This window comes from Archocentrus centrarchus, chromosome 8 (genome assembly GCF_007364275.1).
Source record: "Archocentrus centrarchus isolate MPI-CPG fArcCen1 chromosome 8, fArcCen1, whole genome shotgun sequence".
NCBI lineage: Eukaryota > Metazoa > Chordata > Actinopteri > Cichliformes > Cichlidae > Archocentrus > Archocentrus centrarchus.
The window spans coordinates 12,646,292-12,663,764 of NC_044353.1; the positions used below are offsets into that span (position 1 = coordinate 12,646,292).

Here is a 17,473-nt window from a genome sequence, read left to right on the forward strand (position 1 = left end):
TAGTAATGAATTACAATAGTCTAGCCAAGAAGCAATGCATGAATTAGCTTTTCAGCATCACTCTGAGAAAGGATGTTTGTAATTTTAGAAATATTGCGCAAAAGCAAAAAAGCAGTCTTGTTTAATATGTGCATTGAAGGACATATCCTGGTTAAAAAATGACTCCCAGATTCCTCACAGTGTTGCTGGAGGCCAAAGTAATGCCATCCAAAGTATATGGATAGACACCATGTTTCTAAGGACTGTAGGGTCGAGCTCAATAACTTCATGTTGACCCCGTCCACCACCGAAAGCAGCAACAATGGGCGCACGCACACGCACACGCACACACACACACACACACACACACACACACACACACACGCTCATTTGAATTCTATTTCTTTTATGTGATTCTTGTTTTTGTTTTTTTTAATTCTGTAAAGTGTCCTTGGGTGTTGCAAAGGCACAATAAAATATATTATTACTTTTTTCCCTTTTTTTCTATGCATTTTAAATATGCCAAATGCCTTTGGTCATGGGAGGAAAGCAGAGCATGCAGAGAAAACCCAAGCAGGTACAGAAGAACCTACAAACTCCACATAAAAAGAACCGTGAAAGGTCTGAACCCAAAACCCGGTGGTAACCTCTATGCTGCCCACATAGTGCACCACCTGCATAAACTGGGAAACAGTAACTTCAAAACTCAGAGATTTACTGAGCTGATCAAGCAAAACCACTGGTTAGTCATTAATCAAGCAAAAACAAAATGCTCACTTTAGTTGGTTTCATATTACTGTAAAATGGACGTTTTTCTGAATTTGCACTGTTGTTTTATCAAAAGAAGCAAATGTAAAATTGCATTTTTGTGTATAAAAAGTGCAACTGCAGCTGAAGACAGCGAGTAGGAGAGGCTAAATCATTCAACTTAATATTTAGCTTAGGAACAAAGCCATACACATACACACAGCATGTGTGAAATGATTGGAAGATACCACTTTAAGACAATACAAGCATTCCACTTAACCTCTGAACACCAGTGTAACCAGATTTATTCAGAAGTGTACTTGAGGGTAACATACCAGCTCAGGACTGACCAAAGAGTACACATAGAGAGGCAGGAAGAGACGGTTGAGGAGGTGGTCGGTTAAAACATCATTAAGGAATTCACAGTTGATGATGAGGATATCGTTCAAGTAGTGAAGGTGGTCAAGGTGCTCAGCAACAAGGTCACTTAACTTCCCTCGGTTTTTATGTCTAAGACACAGCAATGAGACAGCGAAAGACAAATGTTGTTGTATAGCAAACAGAGATTTCTAATATTAAATCTGCATGGGTTGAAATTTAGAGGCTTAGCTTCAGAGATAAAGAAAAAATAAACATGACAGATCATAAATAAGTACCAGAGACAATCCTGACATCTAGAGGCTACAGTGAGAATAAAAACAAACTCACTCCTCATCTGTCTGTACACACTTGTCCAGTTCGATGACATGGCTGCCGATAAACCAGACCAAGTTACTGAAATATGGGACCGCTGTCTTATCTCGAATGTAGTGCAGCATGTGCTGGTTGTCCACTGGAGAGAAGAGTCGAGGAGATTAAGTTCAATAAACACAAACACAGACTCATGTGTACACACAACTTGTGATCCTTGAGTACCAGAATATCACCAGATAATTATACAAAATAAAAAGGATAGAAGTAAAACATGCTCTTACTAAGAGACAAAAGAAATTAATAATAAAAAACAAAATACAAAACAGAGTCAAAATTAAGGACACAAACTGGTCCAGGCAGATCAGTTATCAAAGAAATATCACAATGTGACCGAACTTTCTTTTGTATTTTAATTAGTCCAGAATAAAATTCTTTGCCAATCATTTTTTGCTCCTTTTAACTGAAGCTTCCAAAAGCACTGATTCTCTCTTAAGAGATGGACAGTTTAGATGGAGTCGGACCAATATAGGATTTTTAAGACTACAACACTCATATTTGGTATTATTTAGTGAAATCTGCTATTCCAGTATATTGGCTGATATTTTTTAAGAAACACAAAACAAAAACAGATTTCACTAAATATTTGTTATGAGTAGTTATTCGTTTGTTTTTTTTACACTGCCCAACTCCGCTTGGATCAGCTGTTGTGTAGCGTTTCAAATGTGTTGCTAATAGGGAAGTCACAGAGTGCCATCTGGTGGGCAACCCATGTAACACCAACGCTCATAGCACAGCTGAAGAGTGTTTCTCTTTAATTTATTGATCTTTATAAATGCTGATACTGATAGATTGGCTTTTATTGATAAATCGGTCAGGCTCTAACCACTATTATTACAAAACACACAAAGGTAGGTAAACCATGTGTTATTGTATATTGTAAAAAAGAAATTAGCTATTGCTGTGCTGATTTTTATTTCTTAATATGCTATTATTTCAAAGTTAGAGCATGGCTTTGATCTGTGGCAAAGATATACAGAAAAAAATGAATTTGTTCACAGTTAACTGGAAGGTGAAATTCTGTGGCTCATATCAAAAAAATATTTTTTGGCTATTCTCTTATTCAAGGTCATTTGTTTTGGTTGCCATTTTCAGATCACTGGATGTACCGTATTAACGTGCTGCTAAACTTCATACCACAACTTCTTTGCCAAACCAAAGAGACCAGAGAGCCGTCCAGCATGAACACCGCTCATCGTTTTTTTTTTTTGTTTTTTTTTAAATTCACCGCATTGCGCAATATAAATTTGTCCCCTAGACTGAGTTTCACTTTGATGGTTTCAAGTGTTTGACATAGAAGATCCAGCAGAAACCACCTGCCCAACTCTCCAGAGTATGAAGGCGGTACAGGGGTGGCGAGAACAGAGGAGCTTAAGGAGATGACCTTGAAGAGGAGAACAGCCGAGTTTAAATCACTATGGTTTTATGGGCCTAACTGCAGAACTTTATCAACACATCTTGCATATTTGCTAAAATTTAAACAAAAGCAACTGCAGCTTTTATTTCTCCACTAATATGCAATTTTTTAAAATTCCTCTTGAAGAAAGAACCGACACAGAAGGCGCCTCAGGAAAAAACAGAAATTATGATCAAAGAAAACACAGAAGTAAATCTTTAAATGTCAACTTAGCTGAATGGAAAAAGCAGCATCCTGCAGTAAACATCAACAATCCCGTTATAGTACCATTTTCTCATGTAGAATCAATAAGCAAATAAAAACACATAGTAATTATGTTTCCAATCCATACAGCTCAAACTGAGACAGGTCACACATGAGCAGCCAAATTAAATTAATGAATTACACAATGGATAGGGAGACACTAATTAACCACAGTGATCAAAACTGTTAAACCCATCACCAAAATGAAAACCAACATGTGAGGTTTAGCTGAAATAAAGTCTGTGGAACAACAAACCCAAGGAACAAAATGAGAATGCTTTTCACTGCATGAATGTAGGTGGATGATACAGAATGATTGACAAGAATTGCAAAGATACCAATACCCATATATTTAGAACAAATACTCCATTAGGAGCAAGCAGGGCTGGGTAACAACATGTGATTCACTTTAAATTGGAGGCATCAGGCTCCCAAAAATCAGTCTAAGTTAACAGTTTAGGACTGTACTGTCTTGACACCAATGTAATGTATAAATAACAGTAACAGTAAATAAACCAAACAGGTTACCCAGCCCTGAGGAAAAAGACTGAATGAATGGAACCAACTTACATGAAACTGGCGTTAGGCAGATGGGACGCGCAGAAGGAGGAGGGAGAGGAGAGGAGAGGAGAGACAAAGAGAGGAAGAGTAGGAGGAGTGGTTGTTGAAGAGGAGGAGGAGGGAGAGGGGAGGGAAACAGACACAGGGTTAACGTGAGTATAGGGGCAGCTGTGGAAGGGTGGAGGTTGGGAATGACCTCACAAATATTAACAAACAACTGCAAGTGCACACCTGAAAAAGGAGTTGTCTATGCTGCGTAGATATTTTAAACTTGTTTCAGGATTTTGTAATGTTTTTATTAGGAAACAGCACTGAAACAAGCAGCTTCCTCACATTACTAAGAAAAAAACAAAACGAAACAAAAAAAAAAAAGAATCCAATAACTAAACTGGACTATATATAATAATGCTTAAGTTGCTGAATGAAATCCTTTTTCAGGTGGCCATTAGTTGCAAGTCATGTCCTAAGGAATCAGTAAGAAGCATCAATATAAAGCAGCCCTCACTGCAATATTTTTAGTGCTGTGATACTCCAAAGAGTCAAGTCACTGATTTATTTAAAAACAAATTAGCAAAGGGTTTTCTACTGCATTACACAAGTGTAGCAGGCTCTCCAGGATTCAAACGTTCAGGGTGGCCCCCGTGGCAATTCTCACAGACTTGAACAGAAATGCATCAGTCAGATTTGCTGCATTAAAATGATGCTTCCTCTTTGAAAGATTCCTTACTATAGCATAGCCCATGGTCATTTTAGCAAAGTCACATTCCCCACAATACTAGGTCAGTTCATAAATGACTTCCTTTCTTATATTGTCCAAACAAGTGCTAACAGCAGCTTTTGGGACTTACAGAATCAGGATGTTACGGACGGCTTAAGAAAGCCATATTGTACAGTGCAAAGTGTTACATGCAGGACGAGACAGACAGATACGGACAGGAAACTACAACTGGTGAGACTTTAAAGCCTTTACACTATGCAGCTTTTTTTCTTTTTTTTTTTTAAAAAAAGGTGACAATAAGCATGACATGTACAGAAAAGCCAAACCCATACAAGGCAATGCCCGCTTCTCCTGCAATGAAAATCAGCCAGCACGGACCTCTGAGGGGCCCAGAGAGACGGCGGGAAGGAAAAGCACAGTGCAGGAAAACAGCCGCTGGAAAGGTGCTGATGCTTAGACTGCTACCGCTTTCTGCACACTGGAAATTCATTTTTTAAAACCTGCAGCACTGATGCACGACAGTGCTGCAGGTGAAGGCATTTCAACAACCAACTCTGCACGGTGCTGGATTGTGTGGACTTGCTGAAGAGTCTCTTTATACTATGGTGATGCTGAACCTTATCCTACCAAAACTCAGTCTGAACTTTAACCCTGCTAGCTGCCATCTCAGGGACTTAAGGTCAGAAAAAAAAAAAAAAAAAAAACTACAAGAAGTTTGCCATCTGCTGATTTTATATCTTATATATTTTTACTTCAAAATGTATAAAAGTATGTTGATGGCTTTCCAAGGGGTTTCAAGAATAATAGGAGAATTTTTAAAATGTTAAGGATTAAAATGTTGCAGTGTGTGTGGCTAAAATTTTATAATATGGGCATTTTTATATCCAATTAGAATTCTTTAAAAAAGTAAAATACATGTCATTATTATAAAGCCACACAAAAATGTGTAAATAATGGCAACAATTTTCCCTGAAAGATCCACTCAGCCTGTTTTATCCAGATCATAAAGTACAACCACAATGCCAAAACAGTTGGGAAGCTGTGCAAAATGTAAATAAAAACAGAATCAATGATTTGAAAATCTTATAAACCCATACTTATTCACAGTAGAACACAGAAATCACTACAAATGTTTAAACTGAGAAATTAACTCCCATGAAAAATTTTAACCAATTTGATGTCAGCAATAGGTCTTAAAAATGTTAGGAAGGGGCAACAAAAGGCTGGAAAAGTAAGTGGTACTAAAATGAAATGGATGAAGAAACATTTGGCCGCAGAGGATTTAAAAAAAAAAAAAAAAAAGCCTCTCATAGCGATGGAGTTTCTCAGACGTAAAGACAGGGAGCGGTTCAGCGAACTGCAAATAACTGTCTACAAATTGGGGAACGATTTCAGAACAATGTTTCTCAACGTAAAATTGTGAAGACTTTTAATATCTCATCATCTACAGTACAAAATATCATCATAAAATCAGCACTGGATGGCCGTGAACTTTGGGCCCTGGCATAGAAATCGCTGCACAGGCTCAGGAACATTTTGAGAAATCATGGTCTGTGAACATAGTTCACTGTGCGTCCAAAAATGCAGGTTAAAGCTCTATCATGCAAAGAAGCTATATGTGAACACAAACCAGAAACACTGCCATCTTTAAGCTCATTCAATATGGACTGAGGCAAAGAGGAAACATGTTCTATGGTCAGATGAATTGAAATATGAAATTCCCAGGTCTCTTGATCCGCTAGAACCCTATATCAGACAAGAATGGGACAAGATTCCTCTCCCAAAAGTCCACAAACTGGTCTCCTCAGTTCCCACATTTACAGAGAAGAGGGGATGCTACGCAGTGGTAAACATGAACCTGTCCAAACCTTTGAGATGTGTTGCTGCCATCAATATATTAAGATATGACTTCCATGCTTTGCTGTGCATGAAATATGGGTTTATGAGATCTGCAAATCAACACAGACTGTTCCATTTACATTTTACTCCTCGTCCCAACTTTTTTGGAGCTGAGATTGCATGTTGACCCCTAAATATGCAACAAAACATTAAAAGAAAGAAAATATGCCAGACTGTGTATTATTGTGTATCTGTTTCAGCGTTACCTGTCGGTCATGCTCATGCACCAGAAGCAGCAACAAGAAGAGGGAAGAACAGAGAAAGGCGGTATGCAGTCCCAGCATCCCGTGAGAGTGCGTGTATGTAAGCAGCGTGTGCACGTGCGTATCCCCGGCACTCACCTTTGTAGACGTTGAGTGTGATGGTGCGGACTGCGATGCGGACCATGCTTTCAGGGTGGTTGAAAAACTTAATGGCCTCGGTGTACAGGGCAAAGTCATTAGTGTGCTGTGTGTGGGAGAAAGAGAGGGGGCGCTGGTGAGCAAGACAAGGCACTGCACCATTGTGCTCAGGATGCAAATGACCACAGAGAGAGAAGTGCTGGGCAGCACTGAATTCTGATAAAGTAAAACCTTAATGGGTGCAGTCAACTTATATTATTACTGATGTTTTAATGAGAAGTTATTCTACAAATGTTAAAATGCAAACTATTTTTTTTTTCTACAACAAAAAAAAAATGGAAAAGCCAATGTTGTTTTTTGAGATTGAGGGTTACTGTACTTTTAGTAAACAACTAAAGTTCTGAGGTATACTATGAAGCTAGATTAGTTGGTTAGCCAGCTATGTTTTAAGTACATTAAATTCTCTGCTGGGGCAATACATTTTAAATGTGCACCTTGTTAAGCCATACCTCACTAAAACCACAGAATGAAGCGTAAACTGTGCGTCCCATTGTCACTTGAATGTGCGTGTATTAATCTGGTGATTCAAAAAAATTTTGTAAATGATTTTAGATTTGGTTTTAATCTGCTGCTATGTCTTTGTTACACTGCTGAAACTGCAGTTATTAGAATATAGGACATACACCAAGAATACCTGTTCAATCAATTTAATTTCACTTTAATCTGCTAACAAACTAAATTTCCACATGTCCTTTATTAGACTACTGAACAGTAAGGTTTGATATTTAATTCATCCACTTTAAATGTTCAGAGCTCTAATGTGCAGCCTCAGAATTAAACAGCAGCACTGAAAGCGCACTCAGGGGTAAAATAATTAACTGGAATTAAAATGTTTCATTGGTGCACAGAGTGGTAAAATTAACAGATTAATATTTTCTGCAGCATTAATCTTGTGTCCTTTTTGCATTAGTTTTGCATTTTACTATAATTTTTATGTTATTTATAGGTTTTTAAAATACCATTTTATCATTATCTGACAATGGGCACCACCCATAAGGATCAATTTGTATCAAAGAAGAGTTATATGACCTGAGAAACGGGCACAAAGCCTGAAGCCTGAAGCAGAAAACCCAGCTTCACAGATAAAGTTGTGACACTCGTTATCTCCAACTGAGGTTTTAGGTTTTGGCAAGCCAGCTTCCTTCGTAGTATAGCCCCTCTGGACCGCCTCACATACTGATAGACTCATAATAACCTAGTAGGTGTTGCAGTGTTGTTTATTTTGCCATTTGCTTCTCAAGCTTTCATGTCATTTGAAGTATAAAAATCTAATATTGGCATAATAATTCCTATAAGAAATAAGAACATACCAATGCATATAATCCAGAGCATTATGAGCTTAACAGCAGGGACTACTTATATTCAACATACCAGCATGCTCTACTTAGAAATTCTGCACAACAACCTGATAACTGTGGATACCACAGTTATCTCTCTCTCTGTGCCAGTGCCTGATCCTCCACCCAACCATTCCTCAGTCACTGTGACCTCCAGACAATCACAGCTGCCCAGAAGTCACAGCAAATGAAGAGCACTGACCCTGACACCGAACCCAAACCGAGTTTGTGCACTAGTTTTAAAAAATGTTACTTGTGTAGATCTGAGAAGGAAGCGCGACGACAAATTCAGCAGCTGTCAAACTGCACCATCTGGAGGAGAGCAAACTAAATGCATAAGACTGTAAAATGTTAATAATAATGATAATTATACTGATGGAAGAATTAAGACTTAAGATATAATCTAAATTGCAGAAAAATGCTTTGATTATTTTTTTTCCATTTTAAATAAACTTGACTTAAGACTGACAATATCAGCCAAGTTGCTTATTAACACTAGGTACATTTGTTACCACATAAATTAAGGTAAAGTGAAATTAAATGAAAAAAACAAACATTTAATAATTATCTTAAAAAGACAGATAAATGTTCTCAGATCTACACAGCAGGTCTGGTTTTGGCTTCAGGGGTAACGCTACCATCGACAGTACACCAATAACCTTCCCCAGCACAAAGGCCAACGGAAAGACTATAGATACTGCTGAAACATCAGAGTGTAACAACATCACAAATTAATGGCGTGGTCAGCATTCTTTGTAACCATCTAAAATTTCACTTCCACACAAACACACACACACACAACATGTTTAACATATGGAAAAAACATACATATATAAATTTTATTCAATGTTTTAAAGAAACAAGCCCACAGTAAGCGTACTTATTACTGATTATTGAAAGCAACATTAAGAATTATGTGTTTGTATAATGTTTTATAAAGAAAGAAAAATATCTGTTAAATCAATCCATCTACACAGGAAGCCAGTTTATTGACACAGAAAATGTGCTGCTGATTACCAGCAGCACTCTGTGTGCTGCTGCTAATCTGCAGACTGATAAGGTTTACTGGCAGAAAATGCATGTGACAAATGAGGTCCCAGACTTAAGGACTGAAAATGAGGATTTTTGTTTTGTTTTTTTTTTTAATTTAATCAAAGACATTGATTTCTAAGGACCCTGATTTTATGACAAAATCACCACAGGCACAATTTGAAGAGAACATCTGTGCAGCAACTGTGACTATATTCACACAGAAAATGATCACTCGGCTGCCTTATTTTTTTCCTGTGTGGTCCACAGCTTCTGCAACAAACCACAAACACAACACTGCACATGTGGAAACAGCCTGCTGGTGTTGCTGCATGCTACTCTCTGCCCTTTACTGAACAGAGCACACACAATGAAAAATGTGCCTGCAGCAGAGAAGCAAGAACTCAGTACTGCAAAATCTTTTGAGAAAAGTTGATTTATCAGAGGTTTGCTAAGGGTGTTTGAAAAGTTGCAAAATGTAATAACAAAGTTGTTAAGCTGACAGGAAAGAGGTGAACTGAATAGTACAGAACTGTGCTGTGAGTGATGCCAGTCACTCACATTAAAGTAAGTGGATATGTATAGGGTGGATGTAAAATGTTTTATAAAACCAGTAACTTGGATAAAGTTTTTCTGCATTACTTTGGGGTGGCTGTAGCTCAGTAGGTAGAGCAGGTCACCTACTGATCGGAAGGTCAGCGGTTCGATTCCTGGCTACTCCAGGCTACATGCCAATGTATCCTTGGGCAAGATACTTAACCCCAAGTTGCTCTCCGACCATCCTGTCGGAGTATGAATGTGTGTGAATGCTAGTTAATTAAAAAGCACTTAGCTTAGTATAAACATGGAAGTGCTTGTATGAATGTGAGTGCATGGGTAAATGCAAACATGTTGTGTAAGCGCTTTGAGTGCTCTGACTGAGTAGAAAAGCGCTATATAAGAGCTAGTCCATTTACCATTTACTTAAAATTACTTAAAAAGTATAAAAATTCCACAATTTTAACATTGCTATTTTCAGCTGACATTACAATTTGGTTCCATCACTCACTCCTTCCATTCTCATCTTCTCATCTTTCACCACTTCCTTCGCACCCTCTTATCTCTCACAAAGATAAGATGTGCATACATGTGCATGTGAGTGGAAGGTTATCCATGTTTCCTAACCCCCTCACCCCCCTCTGTGGCCTCACCTCATTATAGAAGAAGTGCACAGTGTGGTTGTTGAGTTTGAGTGACAGGGTCTTAAGGAAGGAGATATAGTAAGCCATGATCTCCTCATCTGAGAAGTCAAACTTGTGGACAATAATGGAGTTGACATGGTTGTTTGACAAGAGATAATCTGTAATGAGGAAAGAGGAGACAAGTTTAAGGGACATTTAAAGAGAAAAAGATGGCTTTCAGTAGGTCTCCAAACTGTCACGCAGCTCAGCATTTCCAGAAGAGTACACGGTGTTGAAAGCTGAAGGTGGACTGCTTCACTTCACTACCGTAACTTTTTCTTCACTGTTATCGGAGCAAACGCTCTTGCAGTGACTGCTCTGCACAGTGATCATGAGGAAATGCTAACTCCTGCTGGCAGAATGTCACAGAAACACCTCTACAATTTGCTGAAATACCAACCTTACTTTACATTTATAATCCAACAGCCTGCTGTAAAATGGTCCGAATATATCTCTTAAGGTTTTTGCTAACTTGTAACAAGAAAAGAAATAGCAGCAGGCTAGTATGTATCGTTTATATCAACAAAACGGGGTAGGGTTGCACTGTTTAGCTTACAAAACACATTACAAAATATTTATATATCCATACACTTTTAAATCAGGGAGCACAGTCACTATAACTTAACAGCCAGTATTTACTACACTGAACTGAACTGCATGTACAGATATGAGAAAGTTCAGCATTCATTTAAAAAAATAAATAAATAAAAATTCTTTGGCTGAATCCAGATCACAACTATAGAGAGCACAACATCCAGAGAACAGTCAGGATGTCCACACAGGAAGCGATTAGCAGGGAAGTGGCAACCACAGACCATAGAGTTTTAATGACACTGAACAGCTTCCAGCTCTGACAAGCAAAATAACTGCTGGTGGCTCAAAGTGGTTAAATCTTTCTCAACTTCAAGCCAAGCAATTGAAGCAGGTACCAATGAGAGCAAAGGAAACCTCTGACTGACATGAGGGGATGGTAACTACCTTAGCTGGTTACCCACTCACCCAGCATGTAATGTCCCCTAAAAACCATCAATGACATAGTGACAGGTGATACCATGTGGACACCCCTTAAAAGTTAAAGTTAATTTCCTACATCTGGTCTAGTCTGCTGCTGTTGATGATTTTAGCCTGTGACAGCAACAAACATTCAAAAAGAAAAAAAAGCTGTGTGGGAACCAGATCTAATATGGAACCACCTATGAGAAAGAGTAATAAAATACTTACACAGGGAAGTCTCATGGCTGATGTTTTCAAACAGTATATTGAGGGTCTGGAGGAGCTGGACACACACGTAGCGTCCAGACTTCTGACGAAGGATGTTCAAGAAGAAGGCAAACATGTTCTTCTCCAAGAAGAAACTGATCACATCCAGAAGACACAAACAGTTAAATGATTTGAATTCATGATGTCTTAATAATATAAAATTATCAAAAGAAGAACCATGTCTTCCTGATAACAATATATAGTTTTGCAACATCTTCAGTGGCTTTTCTGCTCTTCTGGGTCAATGCAATGAAACCAAAGGTAATGACACTAATGAGTTTAGTTTTGGTCAGAACATTATGGTCAAAACTCTTCTTGGAACCCATGAGTTCATGAGTGTTAGATCCATTTACTACTTACACTACCACATGAATCATTTGTTGATTTCTCTTTTGGCCTTTTCTTTTCTCTCTCTTTTTTTTTTTTTTTTTGCGTCTTCAGTTTTGTAAAAGAATAAAAGAAATATGAAATTTTCAAATATATATAAAACATATATGTTCAAGTTTGCAGAGATCAGATTGTCGCTACGTTGTGCAAGCAGCATCAGCAAGACAGGAAGGAAACAAACTGTGTACATGCAATTTTTGCTTGAACTTGAATGGATTTCACTCAAGAACAGCAACACTACTGCTCATGTGGCAAGCCTGTGAACCTCTATGAACTGGCTGCAAAAAGAGATTCAAGTTCAGATTAAGATGCCACTCTGACTCACACACTAGAGTGCCATCTGCATATTTGTACTTACAAGTAATGAACTGGGCACTAAGACATGTACTGGGACTTACTCAAACACAGAGCTGTCATTCTGGTCCCCCCAGATAAGGATCTCTGTGATCGAGCGGATGGTCTCCACTAGGAGGTTCCTGTTGTGATCGGTTACTGTGGTGTTTTTTGTCAGGACGTGGTACATATACCTGATAGAGGGACAGACATTAAGTGAAAATGTGAAAGAGGATGTGGTAAAAGCACAAAGTCATTAACATTCACACATCTAGATTCAACCTTAGCAGGGGAAAGAGAGTGCAGTGATCGTGAACCATTGCAGGAAACTGCTCTAAAAACCTAACGATATTTCAAATGAATACTGACAGATACAGTGACGATGCTGCTGGGCTGATGCAGTGCAATAACCACAAATCTAGAAACATGTGTACACAAGAGTTTTCACTCATTTTGCCTCACTAGATCCCTCCTCAGGATTGAATGTGCTGAGTATGCTTGATGGAGATGGGCTCTCACTGTTCATGTCATTCACCTGTTGGGGTGGGTACTCTCGTAAAAACCAGCATTTTCCTGCATCAACTCCTTTAATTCAACCTGCATAAAATCTATACAAACTCAGAAAATACAATTTTTCATGTATTAATAATATTCTAATTAAATTAAAACAGTGTTGATTCTGTTTTTGTCTGCAAAGCCCACGGTACATTTTACTCACTCTGCAAAGCATAACAGAAAAATGCAGTAACCCCTAGATAACTTTATCGCAATTTAAATGCAATTAGATACATTTACTACCGCTAAATACTGGCCTAAAGAGAACGCTGGTTAAAAACAACAGGCATTTTCAACCAGTGACCACTGAAGCTAACATTAGCCTATATAATGCTAACTACTCACTTTAAATGATCCAGGGAGTGGATGTTTTTCGCTTTCCCCTGTCCTCCAACCCAGCTCCGTGACCGGCCAAACATGGTTGCGGTTTTAATGGGGCTGCAATTTTACCGGACGCGTTGTTTAGCAAGTGTTAGTGTCCGTATCTGTCCATTACACCCACTTTCTCGTTCAGCTAGCTATTTGGCAAAAAGAGGGGGATAGGCGGTGATGGCAGCCACTGCGGGGTCATTACGTAACAGCGTGGGCAGATGAGAAGTTTGGGAGTTGTGGTTCTTTACCCTACGCGAAGGTTTGCGAAAGAGCGGTGAAAAAACTACAGCAAGATGACCTCTTATATCAGCGATGACGATTAAAGCCTGCGACTATCCTGCTATAGTGATTGACAGCTTGAAAGGCCAATCAAAACGGAGCCTGCACCCGCCCCAGACCAATCGAGCGCTGAGGCTTCAGATATCGCACGGTGGTCGGGACTGTTTTGATGCAGTTGGCAGAAGTATAACGAAGCGAGTTTAAGCTGCAAAACCACAATTTGACGTGTATATTTGTGAGTGTTGCGTCTTTCTCGGTCCGGGTGTGTAAACAGAAAATCCACAGCGGTTTGCTTGTAGAAATAGTCGCATTTGCTTAGGCTGACTTTTTATGCTACTGTTATTAGCCCTAACCCAGCTGGCATGGCGTGAATTCAGCAAACCCAAGGAGCCCATGTCAAGAATGCGTCGAGCTGGCTTGGCTGTAATATTTGAATGTGTTCTGCTGGTTTATTATTAGCTATGAACGTTATGTTGTTCAGTCCGCCTGATTTCCTGTCGTTTTCTTCTGGACCGTACAGATAAACTACCACATTAAGAGGTTCCTCTGAGTCACCATTGCAGGCCGGGACGGGCCGAGATGGACGCCCCAGTTCCAGCACCTCACACAGACTTGTAGCACTGATAGCAGCAACTCAAGGCCACACACAAGAACCCGAACCGTGGCTTTTCTTATTTTCTATGCCACACCAAATTTATGCCCAACTAGATTCGGTGGAATCGCTTTTGGACGAACTCCCATATATGTTTTATCTGGGCCTGTTCTTTGTGAACGTCCTGATCCTCTACTATGCCTTTCTGATGGAGTACATCGTCCTGAATGTGGGGATAGTATTCCTGCCTGAGGATATGGACCAGGCACTGGTGGACCTCGGGGTGCTTTCCGACCCGGCCTCTGTTCCCTACGATACGGACACGGAGCTGGATGTGTTTGAGGGGTATCTGGAGTGACAGGGCAGTCCAAGAGGAAGAACAGGAAAAAAATCAAATTGTGACGATGATGCTGAGGTCGAGAGGTCGGGCTGACGCTCCCTGGTCAGCGATTTGTTGGGAAAATGCTTCAAAGTGGATGCTTCTGAAGCCTTTTTTTCACAGAGACATATCAGGCAAAAAGTAAGCAGAGAGAACAAGTACAGTCAGGTGTGCAGGTATTTGGACAGTCACAGTTTTTGTAATTTTGCCTCAATACACCACAACACTGTGACTGAAGTGCACACTTTCAGCTTTTAGGGGTTTAACAAAAGTATTGCATTACCTGTTTAGGAATTACAGCCATTTTTATAACAAGACCCCAATTTTCAGAGGCTCAAAAGTAGTCAGGGGCCAAGTCAGTCACCTGCCTGATAGAGCATGTGTTTCAGTTATTAAATCCATAAGTGAAACGAGCATCAACTGAAGATGGCCGCGGTAAATTCCTGGCAGCGCATCTCAAGGGAGGAAACACAGCATTTGCTGATGTCCAAGGGTTCAAGACTTCTAGACAAAATTTTCATTCAAGTGTTAAAAGTGGTCCTTATATTTAAACTTATGTTAGTTTGTCCAATTACTTTTGAGCCTGTGAACACAGAGAACTACATCAAAATGGCTGCAATTTCTAAACAGTTTAATCAATACTTTTGTTCATCCCCTTGAATTAAAGCTGAAAGTCTGCACTTCAGTCACTTCTTTATTGTTTGATTTTAAAATCTGCTGGTGGTGTGCAGAAGCAAAATTGCTCAAATTCTGTAGTTGTCCAAATACTGATGGACCTGACTGTAACAGACATAAAGTAAGCAGTGAGCACAATAAATTCAGTATACTGAAATCAGCAGTACTTCTGTGACAAGCTCAGATTTTAAACACAGTTTGTACCCACAAAGCTCACCCTTTTTATGACACAAGAAATGTTTTTCCATGTCCTTAGGTTGTCTCGACTCAAAGGCAGGTAGCCTGAGGAGGATAGCCATCACTTGCGGCTGTTTGCTCAGTGACTGTTCGATGGGAAGAGGACTTTGCACCAGGTTGGCTGTCTTGTCAACGTATTGCCAGTTGAATATCAGTCGACTGCAGGAGGTTGGTGCTGGCCTGTGCTACCCTCGCTTTGGACACAATGACAATGGGGGCACAATGTGGTGTGGGAGCACAGAGAAAGACAGCTGTTCCTTTTTGGAAGAAAAATGAATGTTATCAGAATTGTGGAAAGCAAAATGTGCTGAAACTTGCCAGTGTGATGTTCTACAAAGCGAGATATGTCAGTGGATCTGACAAAGTGCAGGAAAACAGTGTCCAATAGGCATGATATATGGTTAATCACTCACACAGAACAACTTGAGTCAACAATTTATCCTTTTTAATGCAGAATACATTGCTCCCTTAAGATCTCACCTAGATTTGAGTCCTCTAATGTAATCCTTACTGTATTTCTGCATCAGAGATCTGCACACTCTCAAGAGCACAGCTAGGAATTATGGAGGCACTGGTAATAACACTGTCACTGGACTGAGCCTGGGAATATATAGGATGGAGAAACGCTGTAAATTTTTTCAGCCCATAGATCAGGAACACTATCTCTTCACCATAAGTCAGAGAGTATTAAAGTATTGAGAAACTTATTTCTTTGATCCTGCACATCTTTGTTTAACCTGTATCACATCAGTTAAAGGGGGGGCAAAAAAACTTAGGATTAATACATGAGTAGTGACAGCTTTGATCACAGCTGGTCAAATCATAAAATTGAACCTCAAAACGAAGGCTTCATATTTTTTAAACTTGTCCTTTTGTTGATGTTTTTAATTTACTGTGAGAGACTTCATGCATGATGTTGATCGTGTTTAAAGAATTTGATTCAAGTGTTTAATTGCTTGTTTTCTCCTGTTAGAAATTTGGAGCTACTTTTTTATGAAGAACAGCAATAATAAAGTGGATTTAAGCAATGGATCAGTTACATAGTTACACAAATGAAATGATTCACAAGTAACTGTTTCATCCGTGTGCCTGGCTCAGTTGTTTATAAGCTATGAATATGCTGTATATGCAGTAGATGTGACAAGATCCTACAGTATTTGTTTTCCAACATGAGCAAATTGTCTGATTGACCAAGCTGCTGGACAACTTTTCACCAAGGTGGCTCCTGCTGGCAGTTTGCCTCGTCAGCAGTAAATAGAGCCAGTAAATTATCCACAGCCACACTGTGTAATCAACTGGAAAGGAAAAAGAAAAGTCTCGCTGGGAGTCAAGAACGCAGATGAAAACAAAAGCATAGTAATTCAAGAGTGTTTTTCAGAGCTTGTACCAGAATTCAACTAGAACAGATCACCGATAGCTTATACCAAATCATTTTTGTGGATGAAGGCCTTAGCAATATTTTGTTAGGACGTGCTGTGTTCTGATATGTATGTATGAATCAGGATGTCCATAGTTTAATTTTTTTTTTTCTTTTTTGGAGAGTAAACGTGTTTTGGAGCAGTATTTAGACCACAGGAGACAAAAACTCAGGATACTAATAAACATGTACAGTACAAATACTGGAAAGACGTTTGTATGGAATTTGATCAAAAAGTAATAGAATCAATGCGAGGTAAGGCCTTGAATAGTAGATAATATTTAAGAAAATGTGTAATTTGCTTCATGTTGTAAACAGTGTTAACAGACTGGTGTATTTTTCTTTTAGTTTTCACTGACAGTCAATGTCAGTACTTTTTAGTTTCAGTATAAAAACAGTAGCATCTGAAGCTGAGTTCCTAATTTTGTACAGAAACTGTTTATAATTAAGTGGCTGTGCCGTTTCCCGGGGATGCTGCACTGTTCAGGGCCATCATCATCATCATCATCTCCTCACATGCAACCTACACCCTGTGCTTGTGTCATCCCTCTGCATCTGCTTCTTTGCAGACATGCACATGCTCAAATAAGCTGTGGCTCATAACAGAGGTTTATTTTCCAGTGTGTATTTAATAAACTTTGAGCAAATGCCAGCTTGTAGCCTCTTGCTTTAACCCTCATTTCAGA

The 17,473-nt window shown here is 39.1% G+C and overlaps 2 protein-coding genes across 4 annotated transcripts in view; one reads left to right on the forward strand and one right to left on the reverse strand.

Annotated features, from left to right (window-relative positions):
* clec16a (C-type lectin domain containing 16A) overlaps window positions 1-13,399 on the reverse strand; it is a 46,829-nt gene extending 33,430 nt beyond the window's left edge. The window contains 8 exon segments of the mRNA XM_030735678.1: window positions 1,062-1,236; window positions 1,435-1,558; window positions 3,707-3,712; window positions 6,656-6,761; window positions 10,272-10,420; window positions 11,523-11,656; window positions 12,347-12,475; window positions 13,182-13,399. Coding sequence (XP_030591538.1) covers window positions 1,062-1,236; window positions 1,435-1,558; window positions 3,707-3,712; window positions 6,656-6,761; window positions 10,272-10,420; window positions 11,523-11,656; window positions 12,347-12,475; window positions 13,182-13,255 — 897 coding nt within the window. The 5' untranslated portion in view covers window positions 13,256-13,399.
* A 195-nt stretch (window positions 13,400-13,594) lies between these two features.
* On the forward strand, window positions 13,595-17,407 carry dexi (Dexi homolog (mouse)). Of its 3 annotated transcripts, none has more exons than XM_030736690.1 (3): window positions 13,595-13,722; window positions 14,008-14,599; window positions 15,390-17,407. In XM_030736690.1, exon 2 carries the CDS (start codon window positions 14,168-14,170, stop codon window positions 14,435-14,437), a length of 270 nt encoding a protein of 89 aa, XP_030592550.1. In that variant the 5' UTR covers window positions 13,595-13,722; window positions 14,008-14,167; the 3' UTR covers window positions 14,438-14,599; window positions 15,390-17,407. The 3 variants fall into 3 exon arrangements, with proteins under 3 accessions (XP_030592550.1, XP_030592549.1, XP_030592551.1); XM_030736689.1 differs by having other exon boundaries at window positions 13,624-13,910; XM_030736691.1 differs by having other exon boundaries at window positions 13,643-13,749.
* The last annotated feature ends 66 nt before the right edge of the window (window positions 17,408-17,473 follow it).

Excerpts from the sequence above, each read along its gene's own strand:
- dexi (XM_030736690.1), top strand. The coding sequence starts at position 14,168 with ATGCCACACCAAATTTATGCCCAACTAGATTCGGTGGAATCGCTTTTG.